Source organism: Stylophora pistillata, chromosome 10 (genome assembly GCF_964205215.1).
Source record: "Stylophora pistillata chromosome 10, jaStyPist1.2, whole genome shotgun sequence".
NCBI lineage: Eukaryota > Metazoa > Cnidaria > Anthozoa > Scleractinia > Pocilloporidae > Stylophora > Stylophora pistillata.
Window position 1 is genome coordinate 3783216 of NC_142528.1, and position 20665 is coordinate 3803880.

A 20665-nucleotide genomic window follows, 5' to 3' on the forward strand; every position below is an offset into this window, starting at 1 on the left:
TCGGCTCTCGTGTAGTTTCCCACATTCTCACTGTCAAGGGTTACCTGTGGCGAAATTAAATCGGGAAAAATCTGGTCAATTAATGGGGATGAGATGCATGCAGTTCTCGTATGCTGCGGATTGTTTCATTTACTTTCTTTGGTGCTAACAATACTTTTGAGACTAAGTGGGAAGAAAGAATTATATATGAAAACTTCCACGAATCACAGTCAGGTTGACAAATCACAGTCAGTTGATATGATAGGTGAGTTTAATGGACTCGACAAGTTGATAGCTGAAGTAGGCTAACGTTTACAGAACTACTTGTGATGAATATGAAAGAGAGTCGATTAAGTTAAAGTTTACAGTAAACATTGGCTGAGTTACTCAAAGGTTTCTTTAACTGTCAATAATTGAGCTATAAAAAGGAAATAAATAGGTTCAGTCTTTTATCTAAAGACGTGTGTAAACTCTGCTTCGTAGCCGTTCTTTAGCCTGAGGATGTCATGCAACGCTTAACCCAGAGATAGACATCCAAAATACGTCTGCGAAGGAGACTTGAGGCTGACTTGGATGCACGAGAGTACACGTATATATACAGCTACCAACACGATTGCTAAGATCCCATGCACTGGTGTTCTCTTGCTGAAGGTTACGATAACGATCATCTATAAAAAGAGTGTATCAGCAAAAAAACAGGATACATTCGTGTTATAAGCAGTTATATTTACGACTATTTTCACGCGTGAGATAACCACTTTCAAAAGCTGAGAATCTTGTTCCTTCAGTAAACCTTGGCTTCTTTCATCGAGTCTTCTTGTTTCTACGGCCTAGTTTGAAGATTCCAAAGTCTGTTTATTTGACTGAAGTTTGAAGCTAAGGACCAAGGACGGTGAGCTTAGACCGAATGTACAACTGAGCGGCCATATTGGATCGATCGGTAGATCGTTGAAAGCTTAGAGCGAGTAAAACATTGTACCAAGAAGGTGGCAATGAAACTAACTAACTAATGAAGAGGAAGGGTTCTGACATTGAGAATTGCTTCTTTTATATTTTCTTTGGTTCTTCCTCCCGTCTCATTGTTTGTTCCCCGCAGAAGTACCGCGATCTCACACATCCATTATGGGAGCTTCAGTTCTAAACCGAAGTGTTCAGCGTTCACATTGCCAGAAAATACTTCCCTCCCCCCCTATGCTGGTTACGAGGAGCGAACACTCCCACCCGCTGTAATTTGACTCAGAGCGCGAATTCTAAATGCTTAGATATACTGTCGTACTAATCTCAGCCTACAGTCTAATTGCAATGATACAAACTTGCTCAGAAAGTGCGACTATTTCACTCATGCGATTGAGAAGTTTCACCAAGAGGGTGACAAAAGTGCAATGAATAAGGTGGCAACTTACAAAGCTTTACGCACAGCGTAAAAGTCAACAGAATATAATTTTACAGTTCAGTTCCCTAGTTGTAATTGCAGTCACGCACAAAATGTGAAACTCCTGATGACATTTTACCCCAGGAAGGTAATAAGTACCACACCATGGCCATCTTTTCTGTAACAACATTCGTTTTGTTGATCTTTACCAGCATTGTACGATCCTCCCCCTCCCCCACAGGAGTCAGCCATATCACTTCCACTACTCCCCCCTGAGTAACCACCGCCTCCCCCTCCACCACCACCCGTATAACGATAACTCAATGCCAGACCACCACCCCCTCCCCCAAACCCTCCGACGAGAATATCTCGCCCACCTGTTCCCCCATTGAGAAAGCTTTCACCCCCTTCTCCTCCCCCTCCAGTGGTTCCACCAAAATCAATAGAACTCCTTCCTTTGGAGAAAAATCCACCACCACCACCACCTAAAACAAAACACAAAATAACAAATTAAAAAGGAGAAAGATTAAAGCAAATGGCTGGACCCATAAACCATATAAACCAAAACAAACAGAAAAAGAAATCTCAAAATTAGTAGGTGCTCATGTGGATTCATATATTAACATCTAGCTTGCCGTAACTATAATTTATCCTCTGTTTGAGCTTGTTGCATAACTCTCAAAAAGGATAGTTTCGTTGTCCTTACTGTTCTTTATGAAACCGAAAATTTGTGTCGGCGATCTTTAATTAAATAAAAAGCCGAGTTTAGGCCAATAAAGAAGAAATGTTTCGTTTACGTCTCATTGCAACGACTGCTAAGTCTCTTCTGAAGCACAACGGAGCAACCTTCTCGACCCAGTTTCTTACCAGTATTTTTGCTGTGCGCGCCGTTGTCAACCGACGTTCCTGTGTTCTTGCTAAATCCATCTATTCTTCAGAGCGTGCGTTTCTCGGTAATTAACTCAAAACGTTTTTATGATTGACGGCTACTCACCTGCAGTACCATAAGCAATCTGCGCGCCGTGTCCATTGCTCCCCCCTGACCACGACCTGTGTCCGGGATTTCCCGTTGTTATAGCACTGGCATCACATCCTTCATGCCTTGATTTGACCCTTTTTAGTCCGCCTCCACCTCCAGCTATTACCAAAGGTGTGTTGTTTTTAGCCAGCACAAATGAGCCCCCTCCTCCTCCAGAACTTGAATATCTCAAGTCAATCCATCCCTCTTGACCCACAAGTATCTTGACAACTTCTCCTTTTGACAAGTCAAAAGTTCCAATAATTCTAGTCCCTCTGCCTCGAAACCGCTTATCACTGTCTTTACCGTACCCCCCTGCAGCTCCTATTGCCTCTATTCTGTATTGACCAGTGTGTGGCACAGTCCATATTTGAATACCGCTGGATAGCGTAACTTGTCCGTCATGGTCCTGACCTTTGTAGTGATTACCAATTGACACTGGACCGTTTTTTCCCCTGGCGCCAAGATTTGTAAAGACAGCTTCAAACCCTAAATGATCATTACAAAGCTCTTCTGTAATTTGGCGTTGGTGGTAAGAAGCTAAGCTTGTCTGTATTAGTATTGATTTAGTATGAGAAACCTTGTTACAAGCAATTCCTAAAAAAAAGCAGGAAAGTTAATGCGAAGAAGTTAGGGTCTTTGGAAAGGCAATAGCTAGAGCAGTAGTATTTGGGTGGCTGGTCCAGGTTTTCTCAGGAATGAATTAAGCAGTCACTAACTTGCGCCACTGTCGAGAAACCCATGCTTGATCGAGTACGCTAGATTTCAAAAAAGGAAAACGAATACAGAACCGTGCAGGTTATTTCAGGAAATGTTACTTTTTCACCTAATGTAGAGGTAATTTGAGTTAAACGAAGAGCTTAGTGTGTTCGGAATATTGGACAATGCAGATGCAGCAATTAGAAGCTGTATATAGCCGTGTCTCAGGTAACTGGCCACTATTGTTGGTGTCATATCCAATGGACTTGGAGCTGTTTGTTCTGTTTCCTCCGTACAACTATGTAAACTAAATGTCTTTCGTTCTTTCGTTAAAATCTAACGGTAAACTCTCGGTCTGACTATCCTATTAGACACTACTTTACAGATAAAAATGCGGCAGACGCTTTAGATATTGTTACCTTTTTCGCAATAGTTTCCAGTCCACGAGGATGAGTTGCACGCACAAGTGTAGTTAACGTGACGATTCACACACTTTGCATTGTTTTTACACTGGTGTTTGATGCAGAAGTCTGCAACTAAAATACAAAGAAAGATAAATCATAAAACTACCAATTTTGTGTCAAATGCTCTTCTATCAGTGCGCAACCGCGTAGCCTTCATAAATATTTATCTTCCTCACCTTCTGTTTTCATGTCACAGTGAGCTGGAATAGAGTTCCCAGATCCCGTGGAATCCAACCAGTAATTACCGCTGACCGCTTGTCCTCTTTCACTCGCCTTAATCTCTTTACACGAATCAGCAGGCAGCTCAGGAATGGAACCGAGAGGGACTATAATTGAAGAAACACCTTTTACCATGAAAAACATTACATATACTTGGTTATAACGAACAAAATAAAAGCCTTGTTCTCGTTCTGGAGAGGAAGTTTCAATGAGGAACCAGTTTTTATTAGCTGCAATAATCTGTACAAGTTTAGTTACCTCGTCTTGATCCTTTTGCCATGTAATATCTGTCTTTGTTTCCGACAAAGTCCTCAGGTCTGGCCTCCTTGGTCTTGTTATTCAACTCGCATGTCGCGACAAACATGACGACGTTGTAGCTTTGGCATCTAATATCAGCGAGGCAAGCTCGTCGGCATTTCAGCGTACCTGGTTGAAACTTGATGGTTTTAAACGTGTAGCCCTTGAGCATCATTTGGTAAATGGAGTAAAGGTCGCTCTCAAGTAGTTTAAGGCCTGGGTCAGGAGATTAAGTTGCCTTAATAAAATAAACAGCCATATCTCCATAAATATACAGCCGATTTCGCTGAAACTTTCAGGGACGATACATTTCAATACGAACTTTTACCTTATGGTAACAATGCCGACGACGACGGTCATGTGCCGGGTCACGTGATCAAAACGCTACTCAATCGGTTTTTATCGGAATTGGTAAGATTTACACACACTCGACAATGAAGAATGAGGTCTGTTTACCAGCCATTTTCGTTATTTCACTTTTGTGAAATCTGAATAAACAAGATCAACAGCTTCAATGACAAGTAATAAAGATGTGGGTTAAACCATAAGTATATTTATGAAAAGAAGGGCGAAGCCGAGGTCGTAGACGAAACTAGTTCTGAAGTTTTCGCAGCAGTGTGTTGAAAGTAGAAGTTAGTTGGAGTTTTTCACTTACATGGTTAATAACGGCGAAGCCTGATGAAGTCTATCAAGCAGGAGAAAATGTTGGGCGAAAAAATTTTCAAGCACATCTAGAAACCCAGAAAACTTATAGCAGCGAGTCTTCCAATCCTCGTTTAATCTTTAAAACTTACCGAGTTCGAGATCGGTACCGTAAATTACGGACCGAGTTCAGTTATTTCTGTTCGGATTTATGGCGCGAAGCGCGTTGCCAATTAATCCAAGCTGAGAAACAACGTTCCGTTGCTTAAAGTACAGACCGAGAAAACCGGAGGTTAGTAAGATATTTAGGAGCTTGAGAATCCGGCCCAGAACATTGTCCTATTAAAGAGCAGATGTGAACTGAAAAGGTTTTCAATTAACGAGCAAAAAAGAATACAAAAGTGCTCAGCGTGTAAGCAATTTTGAGAAGATGTTATGACTGGTTCAAAACTCTTTTCTTTCGAAAAAGTATCTAAATTTCAGGTCCAGAATAACAGTTGTTTTTACCTTTAACTGATTCCCAGCACAGTTCTGTGAAAGTGTTACTAACTCTTTGTTTGGTGCACTCTGCTAACCATTAACTGCAAAATGGCACAATAATTGCGGCCACAAGTTTCATGTATGATCAGGAGAAGCCCCGGGCACGCTATTAGCTATTTTACGAGGTCAATTTTTGTCAAAGGAGTAATATGGTACAGAAGACCCTAATTAATTAAATGTATTTATTCATATCATGCCAATCTTTTGGAATGGGTATTCTAACTTATATTTTAATCATCGCCCTGTGAAAATAATTCGGGAATGATAATTTGGAAAATATCCACCCACGCCGTTCGATTTCGTAATATTTCTGAAGAAAAGAGGAATCAAAAATAAAATAATCTCGCCACGCAGATAATAACCAGAGTAGTTTCTCGCAGACAGTTATTCTCTTGTTAAGAAACTTGAGGAATAACTTCCAAGAAGTCGAGTTAAAAGTCTAAACTTTTGCGTTGCTCTAAACACGAAGAATCATGAATAAATGTTTTCCTTGAAGCACTTAACAACGAAAAACCTTAGGTTAAGAGGTTCTCTTCAGGGAGTATGAATTTTGGAAAAGGAGCTAATTGTGTGACAATATAGAGAAAAAATATTGTTAAGGCTATAAATAAAACTTTTGTAAGTTTTTTGTTTTGTTTTGTTTTGTTATTTTTTTGAAAGGTGGCGATCGAAAGCTTTGTTTTTATGTGACTTGGAGCTTCCTTAGCTTTTTTGAAAATAATTATTTCGGATATGTTGAGAACCCGATACAGTTGTTCTTAGCATTATTGGTAAAAGTTATTTGTATTCTCAATCAATGTTTGTGGAAATTTGCCGCTAAGTTTAAAATTGTAATTATAATCTGTTTGCAGCTGTCATCATTACATATTCCTGTTTCGACACACATGGTACTCGGAAATTTGGTAAATTGGTGTTTGTACTAAAAGTTGCTCTGAATCTTTCGTTCTTTGCCAGCTTTGCTAACATCGCGAGGATAGTGGATACCGGCTTATTAAGAGTTTGAAGTTTTTTTAATTCTGAAAGATCTCCAGGGTTTGGCGCGAGTCAACTCTGATGATTTTTCTCACTTTCTAATCATTTCACAGTGTTATACAGTCGACCCTCTATCAAGCGGTCTAACGGGTGACTGCTAGCTTAAAACAGTTTGACCGCTAAATACAGGCTCCGCAAATTAGGTGGATTATATAAAACGATACACAACGCCGCTTTGCGCCATAATTGACAACTTGATGAACAGAATCTCGCAAAAAAAAAAAACACTTCTTACATTGATTTTGGTAGTAAAACATGGATTAAGAACTACTTGAAAGATTATTCTCAGTTTTATTTGAGTGGTCTGTTTAATACAGGTGGAAGACAATGGACACAGGCCTTTGGTTAAATTTTGCGGTCGCAGGAAGCAAGGCTTTTTAACTGATAACATTTGAAAAAAAACTTATTAAACCTTATTAGCTGAGAGGGAAAACTTTAAAAATTTTCTTGTAATTTCCTCGCCAGACGATAAATGTTCTTATATCCTAGGTGAACTGAGCCATATTGTATTTGCATTGTTCCGAAATTGTCTCAAAGATACGTTTATGACAACATAATTCTAACATCATCGTTATGTCAGTGGTATGTCAGGTATTCACTAGCTTTTAGACAGCTATACATGAACACTTAGAAACTGTATCATATTTAAATTGAAACCCCCTTAGAAGGTTTTATTGGCATCACATGAGTACAATAGACCTGTTCAGTTTTTTTTTTCAGTCAAGATTTTGTCCTTTACGTGATGTTGGCAACGATTAAGCGGAAAAAAAATAAACTTATTAAATAAGCAGAATCTAAACAACACGTACATACCTGGGTCCAGTCGTATAATGGGCAGATAACACTATCCAATGGTTAAATCACCATCCAGCGGATAAGTGATAGCAAAACTTACTGCACCATCCACGGGATAGCAATTTGACCAATGGACTAGGCGTTGTCCAAACTTTGAACAAACGGGGCCTGGTGTGAATAAAGCGTTTCTTGTATTGACTCGACGCAGCTCTTCGTCATTTTTTTCCTTCCTGCAAGCTGCTGTGCTCTGCAACATACAACTCTCAACGGCTAAGAAAGAATTTATTGATTTAAATCGACTGTAGCTTGCAACATGTCGCTATAATTAACAACCAGTCACTAAAGTGGAGGAGAATAGTACGTGCTAATCCCCCCCAGAATTAGACAATCAGCGCGCTTCTGTGGTATATACTAGTAAAGTTTATGAGCGAGTGCTTGTTCGTCAACACCAAAACTGAGAGTTCCTTTTGTACCTCCCACAAAGCTTACTTTCTTACTTTCGTACATTAAGAAGCACAGAACGTTTCTAAGATATTTGATTTCTATTTAACAAATGGTAAACACCACAGCGTACACTATTGAGTTATGGATGCACGCGGGAGGTTGCTAAGCACGAAAGAAGCGTAAGAGTCGCTCGAGGCGACAGCCGAGAGCGACTCTAGCTTCTTGAGTCCTCCTCCTTCATGATTCGGTACATTTTGTCCATTACTGAAGAAACCGCCGCCACCGTTACCTGCCATAATCAGAATATGGTCAGCGGTCGCTTAGAAAAAAGAACCTTTTGAACTTATTAACCAACGATTGGCAGTACTCTTCCGTTAACTCTACTCCTTAAGTTTTGAAAGTCTATTCAAAAAACTTATTAGTCATTGCGAGTAATAAAAAAAGCTTTAGAGGTAACGTAAGGGTCACAATTTTGCATTCGACTCAAAATCCACAATAAGCGAATAAGAAGCTATGACAACTGTTGTGATGTCATCCCCTGCGATAGGAACTGAAGTGTGGTTACACCTGTGGGAAATCATGGTTCGAAAATCAGCAGTAAATAATGCGCAGTAGATTTAAAAACATAACCGGCGAAATGCATTTCAACTTAAGACTTTCTTAGAGGCGCCTCCAGAGTTGTTGCTAATAAGAAAAGAAAAACTTCAAAGTTAGAATTGATAATTTCAACAATGAAGGTTTTGATTAATCTTACTGTCGTATTACTGTCTTAATGAATTGAAAATATCAATGGCTTTATTCTTTATCCGCTTACCTGAATATTGACCATTGGTATTTCCTTCATTTCGGTCTCTTCCTCCTGACTCCAATGGCGAGTTGTATCCTGCATTTCCTGTGTTGTGTAGGGACGTATCACATCTTGGATGTTGTTCTGACATCTTTCTAATCCCCCCTCCACCTCCAGCTATTATCAAAGGCGTGTTGTGGCCTCCTTTCACCACAAATGTACCTCCACCACCTGAAGAAGTATCTTGGTTGAAAGGCCCTCTTTTCTCTTCTTGACCAACAAGTACACGAATGATCTCGTCTTTGGTCAAAATAAAGTTTCCAATCACTTTTTCCCTTCCTCCTCCGTTCATAATAACACCGTTCTTGTCGTACCCCCCCTTCCCCCCCGAGGCTCCTATTGCTTCTATTCTGTATTGACCAGTGTGTGGCAACTTGTCCGTCATGATCCTGACCTGTGTAGTGATTTTCTAGTGATCTGGGACCATTTCTTTCACTCTTAGTAACATTTGTTAAAACAGCTGTAAATCCTGCGTAATAAACACAAAAATATAAGTGAATTTATGGCACTGGTAAGGCATTGTTAGATTTTTCTTCAGTATTGCTGTTGTTGCCAACTAATATTCTTGTAAAACTAATCATGCAAACTCAGTGGAATTAGATAAGGAAACAAAATCTCTCTCATTCTTAAATTAAAGCCAAACTGCAGGCGCCTGAGGCGCACAATGTACGATTCCTAACCGGTGGGACGCATTTTCGAAATGTGGAAAGGACGAGTGAGGTGAGGCGCCGTGTGGCTAAGTTGACTGTGTACAGCAAAAAAAAAAAAAAGAAAGAAACATTAGGAAAATAGACTCAGCGGTAGTTGGAACTTATATCTGCGATTAGATTTGAGCAAACTTCAAAGACAGAAATTATAAAGGGATTGTATCTCCTATTCACTAGTACCTAAGCCACCCGGATGAGCTACATACACAACTGTAGCTCACGTGACCCTTTATGCAGTTTGTATTGTTTTGACATTGGTCTATGATGCAGTCATTCGCAATTAGATGGGAAAAAATAGCTTCGATGATCTCTGCTAGTTACGTTACCTCGCCTTGATCCCTTCGCCATGTATTATGTGTCTTTGTCTTTGAGAAAGTCCACAGATATTACAGCTTTGACATCTGACATCAGCGAGGCAAGCCTCCCGGAATTTCAGCGTACTGGGTTGAAACTTCAATTGAAGGTTTTAAACGTGTGGCCCTTGAGCATCATTTGGTAAATGGAGTAAAGGTTGCTGCCGGCTCCACACTGTTGACTGGTAATGTTATGCAACACTTGCAACAGCAGAAACAGCACAATGAAGAATGAAGCCCTTTGATCAGCCATTTGAAGCATTTTAGAGTTCTGACACCCACTAAACTGTAACAAGTTGAATGCTAAATGCTTGAAAAGGAATACATGTGAACTGACAATTAAGCAAAAGAGACTCAAAATCTCTTGATTTTGTTTTTACAAAACGAATCATTTTATGGCGATGGCCTAAACTGAAAAGACCTTAGCCATTGTTAGTAGTGAAAGACAGTCCTGTTACTGGTTATAAGCTGAAGCACTCAGTTCGTTGGTAGGAACTTGAGCAAAGCGAGAAAGGCGATTGGAAGTATAGTCTTCATTCTTTTGACGCGCTTTGTAAACAAACAATAACCTGCGGAACGCTTTTTGAGCGCCCGAAAGGTTTTTTTTGTAATCGCTTGGGAAAAGAATCATCTGGCCATTGAACCCATTTTAAACTTAGGTGTTAAATTAGAGCTCTCTATTATCTGGATTTTAATGATTAAGCTCATCAATTTCTGCAGCACCGAGAAAAAGACTTGTAAAATCGTTTGCGAAGAATGTCCCCCCCCTCCTTAATGCAAAAAAGCAAAATCATTTGTCGTTGAGAAAAAAAATTATGAAAGTTTTGCGCATCGTGTTTCCAATTCTTTTATAGCATTTACTAATATGTTATGTTAACGTGGGCTCGAGCTCGCTACACATGCATGAATATCTGCAATGCATATTTATTTCAACTGGACACTTTCTTTCGACTGTGGGCTCAATCAAAATTTCATCTTTTCGAATTTCTTACCAGTGAGCTGACTGAATCACATAGATATAAATGACTCACCTGAATCTCTTCAGTTTTAAAAAGCAATTTTTCACCGCGAAATGAACAGATCATTTACTTCTTCCTTCCATATGTAAAGACGACGGTGTCATCATGGTTAAATAAAGATATCATTAAAGTTTTATTAAACTATTTTTAAACGAATATATTTCTTATGTATGAATGTTTTTCTATTCGTTCGTTGGAACTTGTAGTACACATGTTAACATTTAGGTGATTTTTTCATTCTGAATTCTTGAAACGCGCTCACGAAAAGTTCTTAAGAAAGCGTTCTCATCGGTGGTTTGGTGTATTTAGATGACTGTGAGTAAAATAAAAGCGATCAAGACGCCACTTTCCCTGTTTACACAGCCTCCTACCAAACCCTTGAGAATTATGTAAATCTCGATTGCGTTAACACAACCTGAGAAACAGCTGGCGACTGTTCAACGCGCCATCCAATTTCTTTCTCTCTTCCTTTATTTTATACCACTTCTTCTTATTTTCAATGCTCGTATCCTCTCCCATTCCCACAAGGTCAAAGGTCGAATAGGGTTTATCATACCCAGTTCCCATCCTCTCGTATCCCGCAGGATAGTATGGGTAATTTCCAACATGGCTGCGGAAACAGGTGTTGTCTGTATGATAATTGTACGGTTAAATTGATCTTCTAAAGGTCTGCGTGGATATGTGTGAAACCAATGGGAGACATCTTAGAATGGCGAGGAGATGCATACCAAGTTCTCGCATGTTGTGGAGTGTTCATTTTACTTTCTTGGGTACTAACAAAACTCTTGGGTCTGACTTGGAAGAGAGGGCTTCGAGTGGGAGACCCTCATAAAGGCCATCGATGGTTCATGACAGAAATACTTGACAAGCCCACCTATTGTAACTTTTGCGAGCGTCCTCTTGTAAGAGGGGGTTATTGTGAAAACTGTGGGATCTCTGTTCACGAAGAGTGCATCGATGGAGCAACCAAGAGATTTGCTTGCAAAGTTCTTGTTCTCTCGAAGAGAAACTACATGAATCACCAATGGGTTCGGGGGAATTTACCTCTATGTAGCACTTGTAGTGTCTGCGGTTTTCACTGCGGCACTGAACCGAGATTATGCGATCTCAGATGTATCTGGTGTCAGGATAAAACACATGATCAATGCCTTCGAAGCAAATCAAACGTGTGTGATTTTGGAAAGTATAAAACTATGATATTACCTCCACATTGCATAAGTTTGACTGTGGAACATTGGAGAAGTAAAAAGAGATTTGTGGTTCGAGAAGTCAGCACACCGCCCATAAAAAATTGGAGTCCATTGCTCGTGTTTGCTAATCGTAAAAGTGGGGATAATGAAGGTGAAAGACTATTAATGGCGTTTAAAAATCTTCTAAACCCTGTACAGGTAAGTTGGAGAGGTGGTACTCCAAAGTTTCAATTGATTTAAAAACAGTTGTTAAAGAGACACTCTACTGTAATGCCTCAAAGTTTATAACGATAAAAGGTTTGGTACCAATCAACTCTTTCTCTTATTTTTCCCGGTATTTGTTAATTTCTTATAATTTGAAACGAAGGAGAATAAAATCATACCAGCTGGCATAGATTTTTTTTTTCATGCCAAGCTAAATATCTGCACATTAAGAGCTATACTTAACAAAATCCCAGTTTATGTTCTGCTATGGCTTGAATTTGGTGATTTTTAAATAAGGCAAAGTCTTTGTACATGCAAGAGGGTCCTTTCACTTTTTGTAACTTCACTATGGGTTTTGCTACTCCCCCATAGATAAGATGCTAGCTAATTGCCGGGTAGTAATTTGCCAGTATCCATCACTGATGACAATGTGTTAAGCCGTAAATTTCAACACAACTCCCTTCTGTCTGGATAGGACATAAAGCCGGAGGTCCCTTCTCCTGCACCTATCAATTAGTTAATTTCGGCAGGGGACGTTAAAGAACCCACATCACGAGATTACTGTGATGTGGTCTGGCCTGTTTATTGGGAATGGGGGGATGGGGCATCTGTAAAATTTCTCCTTTATTTTAAACTGCCACCGGCTGTCTGGAAAAGTCCCCTGCACAGTGTTGTAAAGCACATTCGAGCATTTACATGGAAATGCGCTATAGAAATCGATCTATATTATTATTATTATTATTATTTGTTATTACTTATAATCACTAAAGTGCTGACCAAGCCTATTGGAGTGCAGCAGACTCTTTACTAACTTTTCAGTTCAGTTATCGGTCAGTGCTTGAACCTGCCAGTGGAACTCTTGTTCTTTAGTTTAGCTTATTATCCATTCTTCCAACACAAGTCCCTCCTCATTACAGCAAATGATTTAACAGCTTCTGAATCTGGAATGACATTTTTAGGTAGTTGACCTTCATGAGGTTCCTCCTGAATCTGCGCTAGAATTCTGTAAGCTTCTGCCAAACGTCAGGACTCGTATACTTGTGTGTGGAGGAGACGGCAGTGTTGGATGGGTTCTTGGTGCCTTGGATAAAGTCAAATTAAAGGTCTGTCATATTGTGGTTGCAAGACACCCAACCAACTATACATGTAGTAGTCAAAGCTATCCAAAGTGACGATATTGTAAGCACACGGCCTTGTTTTTACTGTTTCATCTGTACATATTATCATCATGTTACAAGCCTTTACACTCAAACTTTAGTATGTATATTCTCCATACTGTTTACCATACACTTGCTGAGGTATTAACGAGGAGAATTTGTTCAACAATCAACCAATGGTTTCTGGGATTTGACCATTCTCATAAATTGCCAGCTTAGATTGTGCCCCTTTTTAAATTAATGATTGATTTATACATGTATTTTTGGTCCAGTGTTTATGCTCTACTCTCTTCATGCTGTGAACTTCTATAAAGAGGGAGGAAAATTTCCTCAACCCTTTAACTCTCAAGATTTGATGTTAATTTTCCACTCTAGCTGTGACATGTTTCATTGTAAGTTAGTTAAAAGAATTTGGTGTTTAGAATTTAGAATTTTATTTATTCGCCACGGGAATGGCAAGAGAAAGGAACAGAACTTTTGTCCCAGTTGACATCTAACCCCTTTGTAACCCAGCCATCCCACCCCAGGTGAAAGGAGAAAGGAACAGAACTTTTGTCTCGGTCTTTTTTGTACGGACCTCGCTGTGCTCGGTCCGTACTGTAAAGACCTCAGGCTGATATTCTCCCAATACGGCCCTCACGCTTGGTTAATAAGATATATATATATTTTAAAAACTTCCATTATTTTTTTCTTTGTCATTAGTTACCACCATACATTGGGATTCTTCCTCTTGGCACTGGTAATGACCTGGCACGGGTTTTGGGATGGGGGAGTGGTTACACTGGTGAGGAAGATGTTAATGAAGTTTTGACATCTGTTATGATGGCAAATGTCACTCCTCTAGACAGGTACTGAATACTGTGCAAGGCATGGCTAATAGCAGCATGAAGAAATTTGACAGGAAATATTGATTCTTACTTGTATTTTTTTGTATTGTAATATTTTTCTTTCTATTTTTAGATGGAAAATAACTATTGAGAGTAACCGAAGGTACTTTGATGTTAGAAGACGTAAGAAGGTAATCACAGATTCTGAGCCAAGGACAACAGTGTTATCCACTGATGGGTTTATATCCTGTCAAAATATTGGTTACTAATGAATTTTTGAAATAATGTATTTCTGGTGAATCTGATTTGAGAAAATTTCATTGTGTGTTCCTCTCAAGTCAATTTGTTAACCAGGTATTTGTTTTATTTGAAATTGATGTTCATCATGTTTGATTTAAGACAATCCCAGGTTTAGCCCATATCATACAATGAGAGATATCTTGAGACCTACTTTTTTTTTTCTTCCATTCCTTCATTTAGGTGTTTTGGATGAACAATTACTTTTCAATTGGCTGTGATGCCAAAGTAGTTCTGAATTTCCACCTTCATCGTGAGAGTCAGCCATCTTTGTTTACTAGTCGCATCATTAACAAGGTAATTTCTGATTTTTTATTTCCAGTCTTATTTTTTTGTTTCTCTGAAAGATCGATTTCACAGGCTAAGTTTTACTGAACTCTGAACTACATTTTGGCCACTTGCCATCATGGAGGTATAATTGTTTTTCTTCCTCTCCAGGCAGTGTATGGATTGTATGGTGCCAGAGATGTCCTTGAGCAAGACTGTAAAGACCTCCATGAAGTTGTTGAGGTGTGACAGGGACCGTTGTCTTGCATTCAAACCAAGTCTAGCTCAGATTTGTGTACTTAAAGATGGTATCATACCCTCTAACTGTTGAACATTGTTTTTTTTTTCAGCTGGAAATGGATGGAAGAAAAGTGGACCTACCGGAGCTGGAGGGAATTGTTTTTCTGAACATCAACAGCTGGTGTGGAGGTTGTGAATTGTGGGTTGACGGTGATGAGGAACACCCTTTGCCACCAAGGTCAGTTGCTGTAATTACTCACTAAAATTGAACACAAATTATTTTAATCTGAACATATTGATTTAAGAAAGCAATACAATACAGGCAAATGGTGCTTCTGTTTAAAGGAAAGATCTGTTTCATTCTTTTGGTAGCATTAATGATGGAATCTTGGAGGTAGCAGGGCTTTATTCTGCTCTCCACATTGCAAGGCTTCAAGTCAATATGGCTGATCCACTACGGCTCGGTCAAGCACGATCAATAAAAGTGAGTACAGGAGACGACTGGTTTTCTGTGCACCAGTGTTCTATTGTTTTCTGAATATAATCAAGAGAAGAGTAGCTCCCTCAGGATAATATTGCAATTATTATTAATTTTATTTGTTTAAAACCATAGTTTCAGTTGATTTTAGGTGAATCTGCTAATTAAAAGTTTGTCCTTTTTATCACTACATCAAGGATAGTTTTCATTGAAACATAATTGGTAGACTGTAAAGTCAAGAAATGTGATATTATTATATATTATTATTATTATATATTATTATTATTATTATATATTATATTATTATGTGATATTATTTTATGGACAAAGAACCAAATAATTGACCTCAGTGACTTCAACATTATTATGTGGCAGTTGAGACTGAAAAATAGATTATTGATCTGTACATCGGAAAGGTTATTTTTAATTCTTTCACTCTTAGGGACTGTTTAGAATTTTACTTGTGTTTAAATGGGAAAACTCATAACTAAAGGTGGAAGGTTTTCTCAGGATATATCAACATTATTTCCTTAAACAATTTACAAAGAAACAATTTTAATTAGGGCAAGAAGGGAGATTAATACTAATCTGTTCTAGGAAGTTACAATAAAAACATGCAGGAGTCACCCTAAGATTTTCCTGTTTGGAACAGCTAAAAGCGTTGTAACTTAAGGTGCAGGAATCAACGAACTGACTGATAAGCTGTATCCCAGTTTACGTTCTTTGATCTTAGCCAGTGTATTTTGATACCTTCTTAACAGCTTACACTGAAGGACACCAGGTCTCTCCCGGTTCAAGTAGATGGGGAACCTTGGGAAGAAGGCCCGTGTGTGATCACAATTACTCGTCATAACCAAGCCCTCATGCTGGCAAAAGGACAGAAACAAGAACAAATATTATGATAGGCCCAAGTGCCTTCCATATGATGTTTAGGGCTGTAAGAGGATGTGCAAGGCATGGCAGAACTCAGGAAACGAAGACAGAATTCATCTTTACTGATACAGTTGTCTCGTAGCTAGTTATATCCAGAAGTACAGAGGGATATTCTGGTAGGAAACTCTTGCACTCGCGTTTTACCGTACATCTAGAATTTCAATGTAAGAGCTTCTCGGTGAAAGGCCGTTAGAAAGGGGCCAATAGAGTCGTTGGAGTTATTTTAGTTTTAGTTTATAGAAAAAATTTGTTACCCAAGACGTTTACCGAGTGCCCTGCCGTTGTTTTTGCTCCAGACTGAAAATCAATTTCCTTCATTTTGAAGTCGTTTTTGTCAACAAAACTTTGACTACCATTGTAAAGCTTTCACACAGTTGATAAATGTTAGCAGACTTCTCGAACATTTGACCTCTTTTCGAGAGTTTGATTTGCCTCAGCCCTGAGGGTCAGAGGGCTAATTACCTCCATTGTCTTAGTTCCTTAACCCCTAAGAATTCTCCCTGCAGCATCAAACACTGGGGTCAAGAGAGTAAACAGAATAAAGAAAATGACCACACCCATTCGAGAAGCTCTTGATTGTTCAACAAATTCTCCTTGTTAATACAACAGCAAGTGTATGGTAAACAGTACGGAGAATATGCATACTAGTGTTTGAGTGTAAAGGGTGAACATGATAACAATATGCCGTGTATAAATAAGAAAGTACAAATGCTGTCGACTACAAGGAAGCATTCCATGCAAGAGACATAATTATGATTGAGGGTTTCATCGTTGTTGAAATATGACATCGTGTTAAAATGGTTACAGGAAAAATCCGCATACAAGAACACCCATTTTCGGGGTTCAGGCTGATTGGGTTCTTATATATCGGGTATTTTAGGTGAAATCAGCCTGAAAGTGTTCCCAAGTGTTCTTAATTTTTTACTTCTAAAAAAATGGAAGGGATTTACTAACTATGATGAAATGCATAACTTTGCGAGAAAATTTAAACTTGAGACACACAACATTAGAAAATAAATTGCACAACCGAGCATATTTTTCATGTAATTATAAGACTTTTAATTCCAAATACAGTTGTACATTTGCTATACACAGCAAGTTAAATTACTAGCATTTATACAGAGATCTCAGTGCAATACCACAGTAAAAGCTACAGACACTGTTTATTCTATTAAACTGAAAAGGGAAGAGCTTTTATATATAAGAACAATTTTCAGGCTGAATGTGCTGTTATATATATGCTCGTTTTTTACCAAATTTCAGCCTGGGTGTTCTTAATCCACATGTTCTTGTATGCGAGTTTTTACTGTATTTTATTTTGCTCGTCATCCTGAAATCTTTAAAGCAGATGTAATCGGTCTTAAAAGGTGTTCTAAATAATTTTTTTTTTATACAAAACTATACATTAAATCGCGTACCTCACAAGATACAGTCATAAACAACTCATTGGTCGTGACATCCAGGGTCCAGTTGTCTAAATAGCGCATAACTCTATTCAACGGATAACTCGCTATCCGGCAGATGAGTTTTAACAAAACGTATTGCGGTATCCACCGGATAGAGAATTACTACGTAGATAGCGTTATTCGGCCTTCTAACAACCGGGGCCTAACTGTCGTGGTATAATCTTCCGCTGGGATAAAGTATCCCTGGGATTTATCATAAGCCTCCCCTGGGATGAATTATACGTGGGATAAGTTCTCAAAAAGTTCGAAACCTGGCAATGGGAGATGCGAAAAACCCTATGCTTCTTTAGTACAGTGTTCCAGCGAGCCAATTTAATTTCCTTGGGTAGGGGGAGGAGCGAAACGACTCTTCGCGGTTGTCAGGGAAACGGCACTCCCGACAATCCAGACATTTTCCGCCCGCCCGATCTTACGGTTGTTCTTCTGACTGAGAACTTGTTACTAACGATTCTCAAACGCAAAAGACTGGCAGTGTCGCTTCGGGATTCGAACATTTTAATTTTTCTAACAATGCACTGTACAATTTCATACAACGCCCGATGTACAGTTTCACTGTTATCTGCTGTCTAAATTTGATTTTTAATGGCGAAGGGATAAGGATGAGAGAAATTGAATACCTTGCCAAACTTGTAGGAAGTCATAATTAACGGATTAATCCACCTTACACAATGCATTACGAGACAAACCATCATAGGCTTTTGCTATTGAGCGAGTAAGCCAATATTGCAGCTTGCTTGCGACAAAGTAAATTAGGTGGGTCCAGCGGCAAGAAATGGATGGAGGGATTCAGTTGGAAAATTTAACTGGCGCATAGGAACATTTTTAGCGAAGTTTTTTCATTATTCGTGTTTTGAAGGTTTGTAATTTTGTATTTTTTTGGGGAAAGGGTGCAATTAAGATACAGTGTAGGTATTCAACGCTCAGTTTTCGCCATATGTTTGACTACAAGCTGCTCTTTGTAAAGTATTTTTGTCTCATTGATCATAAACAGTCGATAAAAGACGACATTTAAGCTAAGATTTACCGTATCTTTCATTTTAACCCGTTTTGTAGAGGTTTGGGCCAAAATGCATTACAGTCATTACGGCAACTTCGGTTTATAAGACTGGGCGCGATCTTATTAAATCCGACGTCCAGCAGTTATTGATTTTGTGGAATTTTGGATCATTAGCATTTAATCTGGATTGATTAAACCAACAACAAAAGCAAACATCTAGCTTATACCTTACACTAACTTAAATTTTTATTTGTTGATGTACTTTGGCGGAAATACCTTCCGTTTATACCTGTATATACATAAATACACCTAGCTACAACCTTTCGAGGCTCCACAACAATGCTGTCATCATTTTCAAGCTGTGCAGAAAAAGCTAACGCTGTATCATTTGAATCGATTGATGTGTTCTCTACTAATTGGTAGGGTAGGGAGGGAAAAACATCGAACGTCGATCTTCACTAGGGGAGGCTGAAGAAAGGTAGGGGGGGACATCGTAAGTCATTCAAAGGCGTTAACACGTGCGATGTGATGCCAGTGAGAACATTTTATTTTTTCACCTTTTAACTCCATGCTTTCTCTATGTTTTCTCACAAATTTGTGCCACTTATAAGGGTGAAAATGAATTTGCGCCACATCTATGAAAATATGGGACTCGACCACTCTGCAGGGATTATTTTCAAAAATTCTTTCTTGGAATTTCAGTCTCTTTCTACGGAATCTGGTTGTGAGCAGATTTCAGTTAGCTGTCGAATATTGCATTTCTTAAACTGAACGAACCCTAAGCGACAAGTCAACGAATCGAAATGCACGAGTGAACATTAACAACTGAAGATTACAACAAGACTGACTCGGAACAACAATAATAACAACAATGAGCAGACGCGACGCCATAACGTTAAGTCTGTCAGTCTCCCCTCCCATCTTCAAAAAGCTGTCTTTGAAATCATGACATTCAACCATGATTGTCTTTAAGCAAAGAAATGTTCTCACCAAAAATGACATTATTCGATTTCTGATTTGATCAGTTTAGTACGTACGTTACTTACAACTAAGCTTATTAACCTTGACAGTGGACGATTAATAAGGTCAAAAATCAACACAAATGATTGAAGGGATCTATTAACCATCGGTTAAACTGTTTTGCAAGTTTTACTTCTACTGATATTGAACGAAATTCAATGACCCAAGCAATAATTTCATTAATCTCTCGGGGGTTAAGTTGTTCATTAAACGGCAATTTTAAAAACCACAATCGAAACAATGGACACAAAAGGGATTAATAAGATTGAAACGCAAATGGTTCTTGCTTAAACCAATTACGAATTTTTTGTATTGATCGAGACATGTGTTGGGCATCGAAATTAATTTATCGCAGTGTGAAACTAGATTCCATAGTTCTTTGACCTCTGTGGGATCCACAAATGTTTTTTTTTACTGGGAACCTTTGAGAAGAATGTCTTTCGTGGACTGAGAGTGCGTCCATGCTAGGTAAGTCAGTCTAATCTTAATTGGTTTTCTCAATGTTATTAGTTTAACTTATATCATGTGCAAACGTTTATTCAAAGAGCAGTTGTTTACAGCTTCAAATTTTGAGAACGTACCACATTATCTTCCGCCTAAGTTTGTGACGCAAAATACCCGCAAATACCGAACAAATTATTCATAAAAGTAGTCTGCCAAGATGATTATAGCTAACAAACTATTCCTTTCAAAATTGCAAGCGTCTCTAATTTGATCATAAATTTAGAAACTACTGGTAGAAATTAATTTATATGCGTATTATTGTTCAGTTGACAAGATAACCAGTTTATTTTGGGACGAATAATCATGACCGTCTGGAAGAATGATACAGGAACCGATAAGTAAAAAGTCATTGTTAAGTAATAATCAAAGCTGATGAAACTTACCCTGCATTCGAAAAGGGGTATGTAAATGATTTAAGTTAGGCGTTTACTTTAAAGTGACGTGGTATTATACAAATGTCGAACCTATCATCGGAAGGGGCCTTACGAAAATCTAGGCTGTGAAATATAGAAACAACCGACTCGAAATTGTGCGCATACACAATGTATCCAAATCGCTAATTATAGTGAGGTAATTTAAACTAGAATTCTGACTACCATTAACATATTATGCTATAATTACAAAAAAAAAAGCAAGGTGGTTTACTGAAAGCGAGGTG

The 20665-nt window shown here is 38.6% G+C and overlaps 2 protein-coding genes across 3 annotated transcripts; one reads left to right on the forward strand and one right to left on the reverse strand.

Moving 5' to 3' along the window:
* Positions 1 to 239: 239 nt before the first annotated feature.
* LOC111324751 (uncharacterized) lies at positions 240 to 5382 on the reverse strand. Its single transcript, XM_088736594.1, has 5 exons — positions 4010 to 5382; positions 3709 to 3858; positions 3488 to 3604; positions 2346 to 2858; positions 240 to 1836 (listed from the first exon to the last, which is right to left on the reverse strand). The coding sequence occupies exons 1-5, from the start codon at positions 4221 to 4223 to the stop codon at positions 1487 to 1489; spliced, it is 1344 nt and encodes a 447-aa protein (XP_088592720.1). The 5' UTR covers positions 4224 to 5382; the 3' UTR covers positions 240 to 1486.
* Positions 5383 to 11009: 5627 nt separating this feature from the next.
* On the forward strand, positions 11010 to 17282 carry LOC111324819 (diacylglycerol kinase epsilon). 2 transcript variants are annotated; one of them, XM_022928469.2, is made up of 9 exons: positions 11012 to 11815; positions 12781 to 12924; positions 13681 to 13826; positions 13939 to 13996; positions 14286 to 14399; positions 14541 to 14612; positions 14720 to 14847; positions 14982 to 15093; positions 15849 to 17282. In XM_022928469.2, the coding sequence occupies exons 1-9, from the start codon at positions 11120 to 11122 to the stop codon at positions 15987 to 15989; spliced, it is 1611 nt and encodes a 536-aa protein (XP_022784204.2). In that variant the 5' UTR covers positions 11012 to 11119; the 3' UTR covers positions 15990 to 17282. The 2 variants fall into 2 exon arrangements, with proteins under 2 accessions (XP_088592758.1, XP_022784204.2); XM_088736632.1 differs by lacking the exon at positions 14982 to 15093 and having other exon boundaries at positions 11010 to 11815; positions 15849 to 15988.
* The last annotated feature ends 3383 nt before the right edge of the window (positions 17283 to 20665 follow it).

Bases quoted from the DNA above. Each gene is read 5' to 3' on its own strand.
- LOC111324751 (XM_088736594.1), bottom strand. From the start codon at position 4,223: ATGATGCTCAAGGGCTACACGTTTAAAACCATCAAGTTTCAACCAGGT. The intron at 3,859-4,009 runs GTAACTAAACTT...CTTCAATTATAG, and splicing joins GGCAAAAGGATCAAGACGAG to TCCCTCTCGGTTCCATTCCT. The intron at 2,859-3,487 runs GTAACAATATCT...ATGATCATTTAG, and splicing joins TGGAAACTATTGCGAAAAAG to GGTTTGAAGCTGTCTTTACA.
- LOC111324819 (XM_022928469.2), top strand. From the start codon at position 11,120: ATGGGAGACATCTTAGAATGGCGAGGAGATGCATACCAAGTTCTCGCA. The intron at 14,848-14,981 runs GTCAGTTGCTGT...TTCTTTTGGTAG, and splicing joins GAACACCCTTTGCCACCAAG to CATTAATGATGGAATCTTGG. The intron at 15,094-15,848 runs GTGAGTACAGGA...CCTTCTTAACAG, and splicing joins GTCAAGCACGATCAATAAAA to CTTACACTGAAGGACACCAG.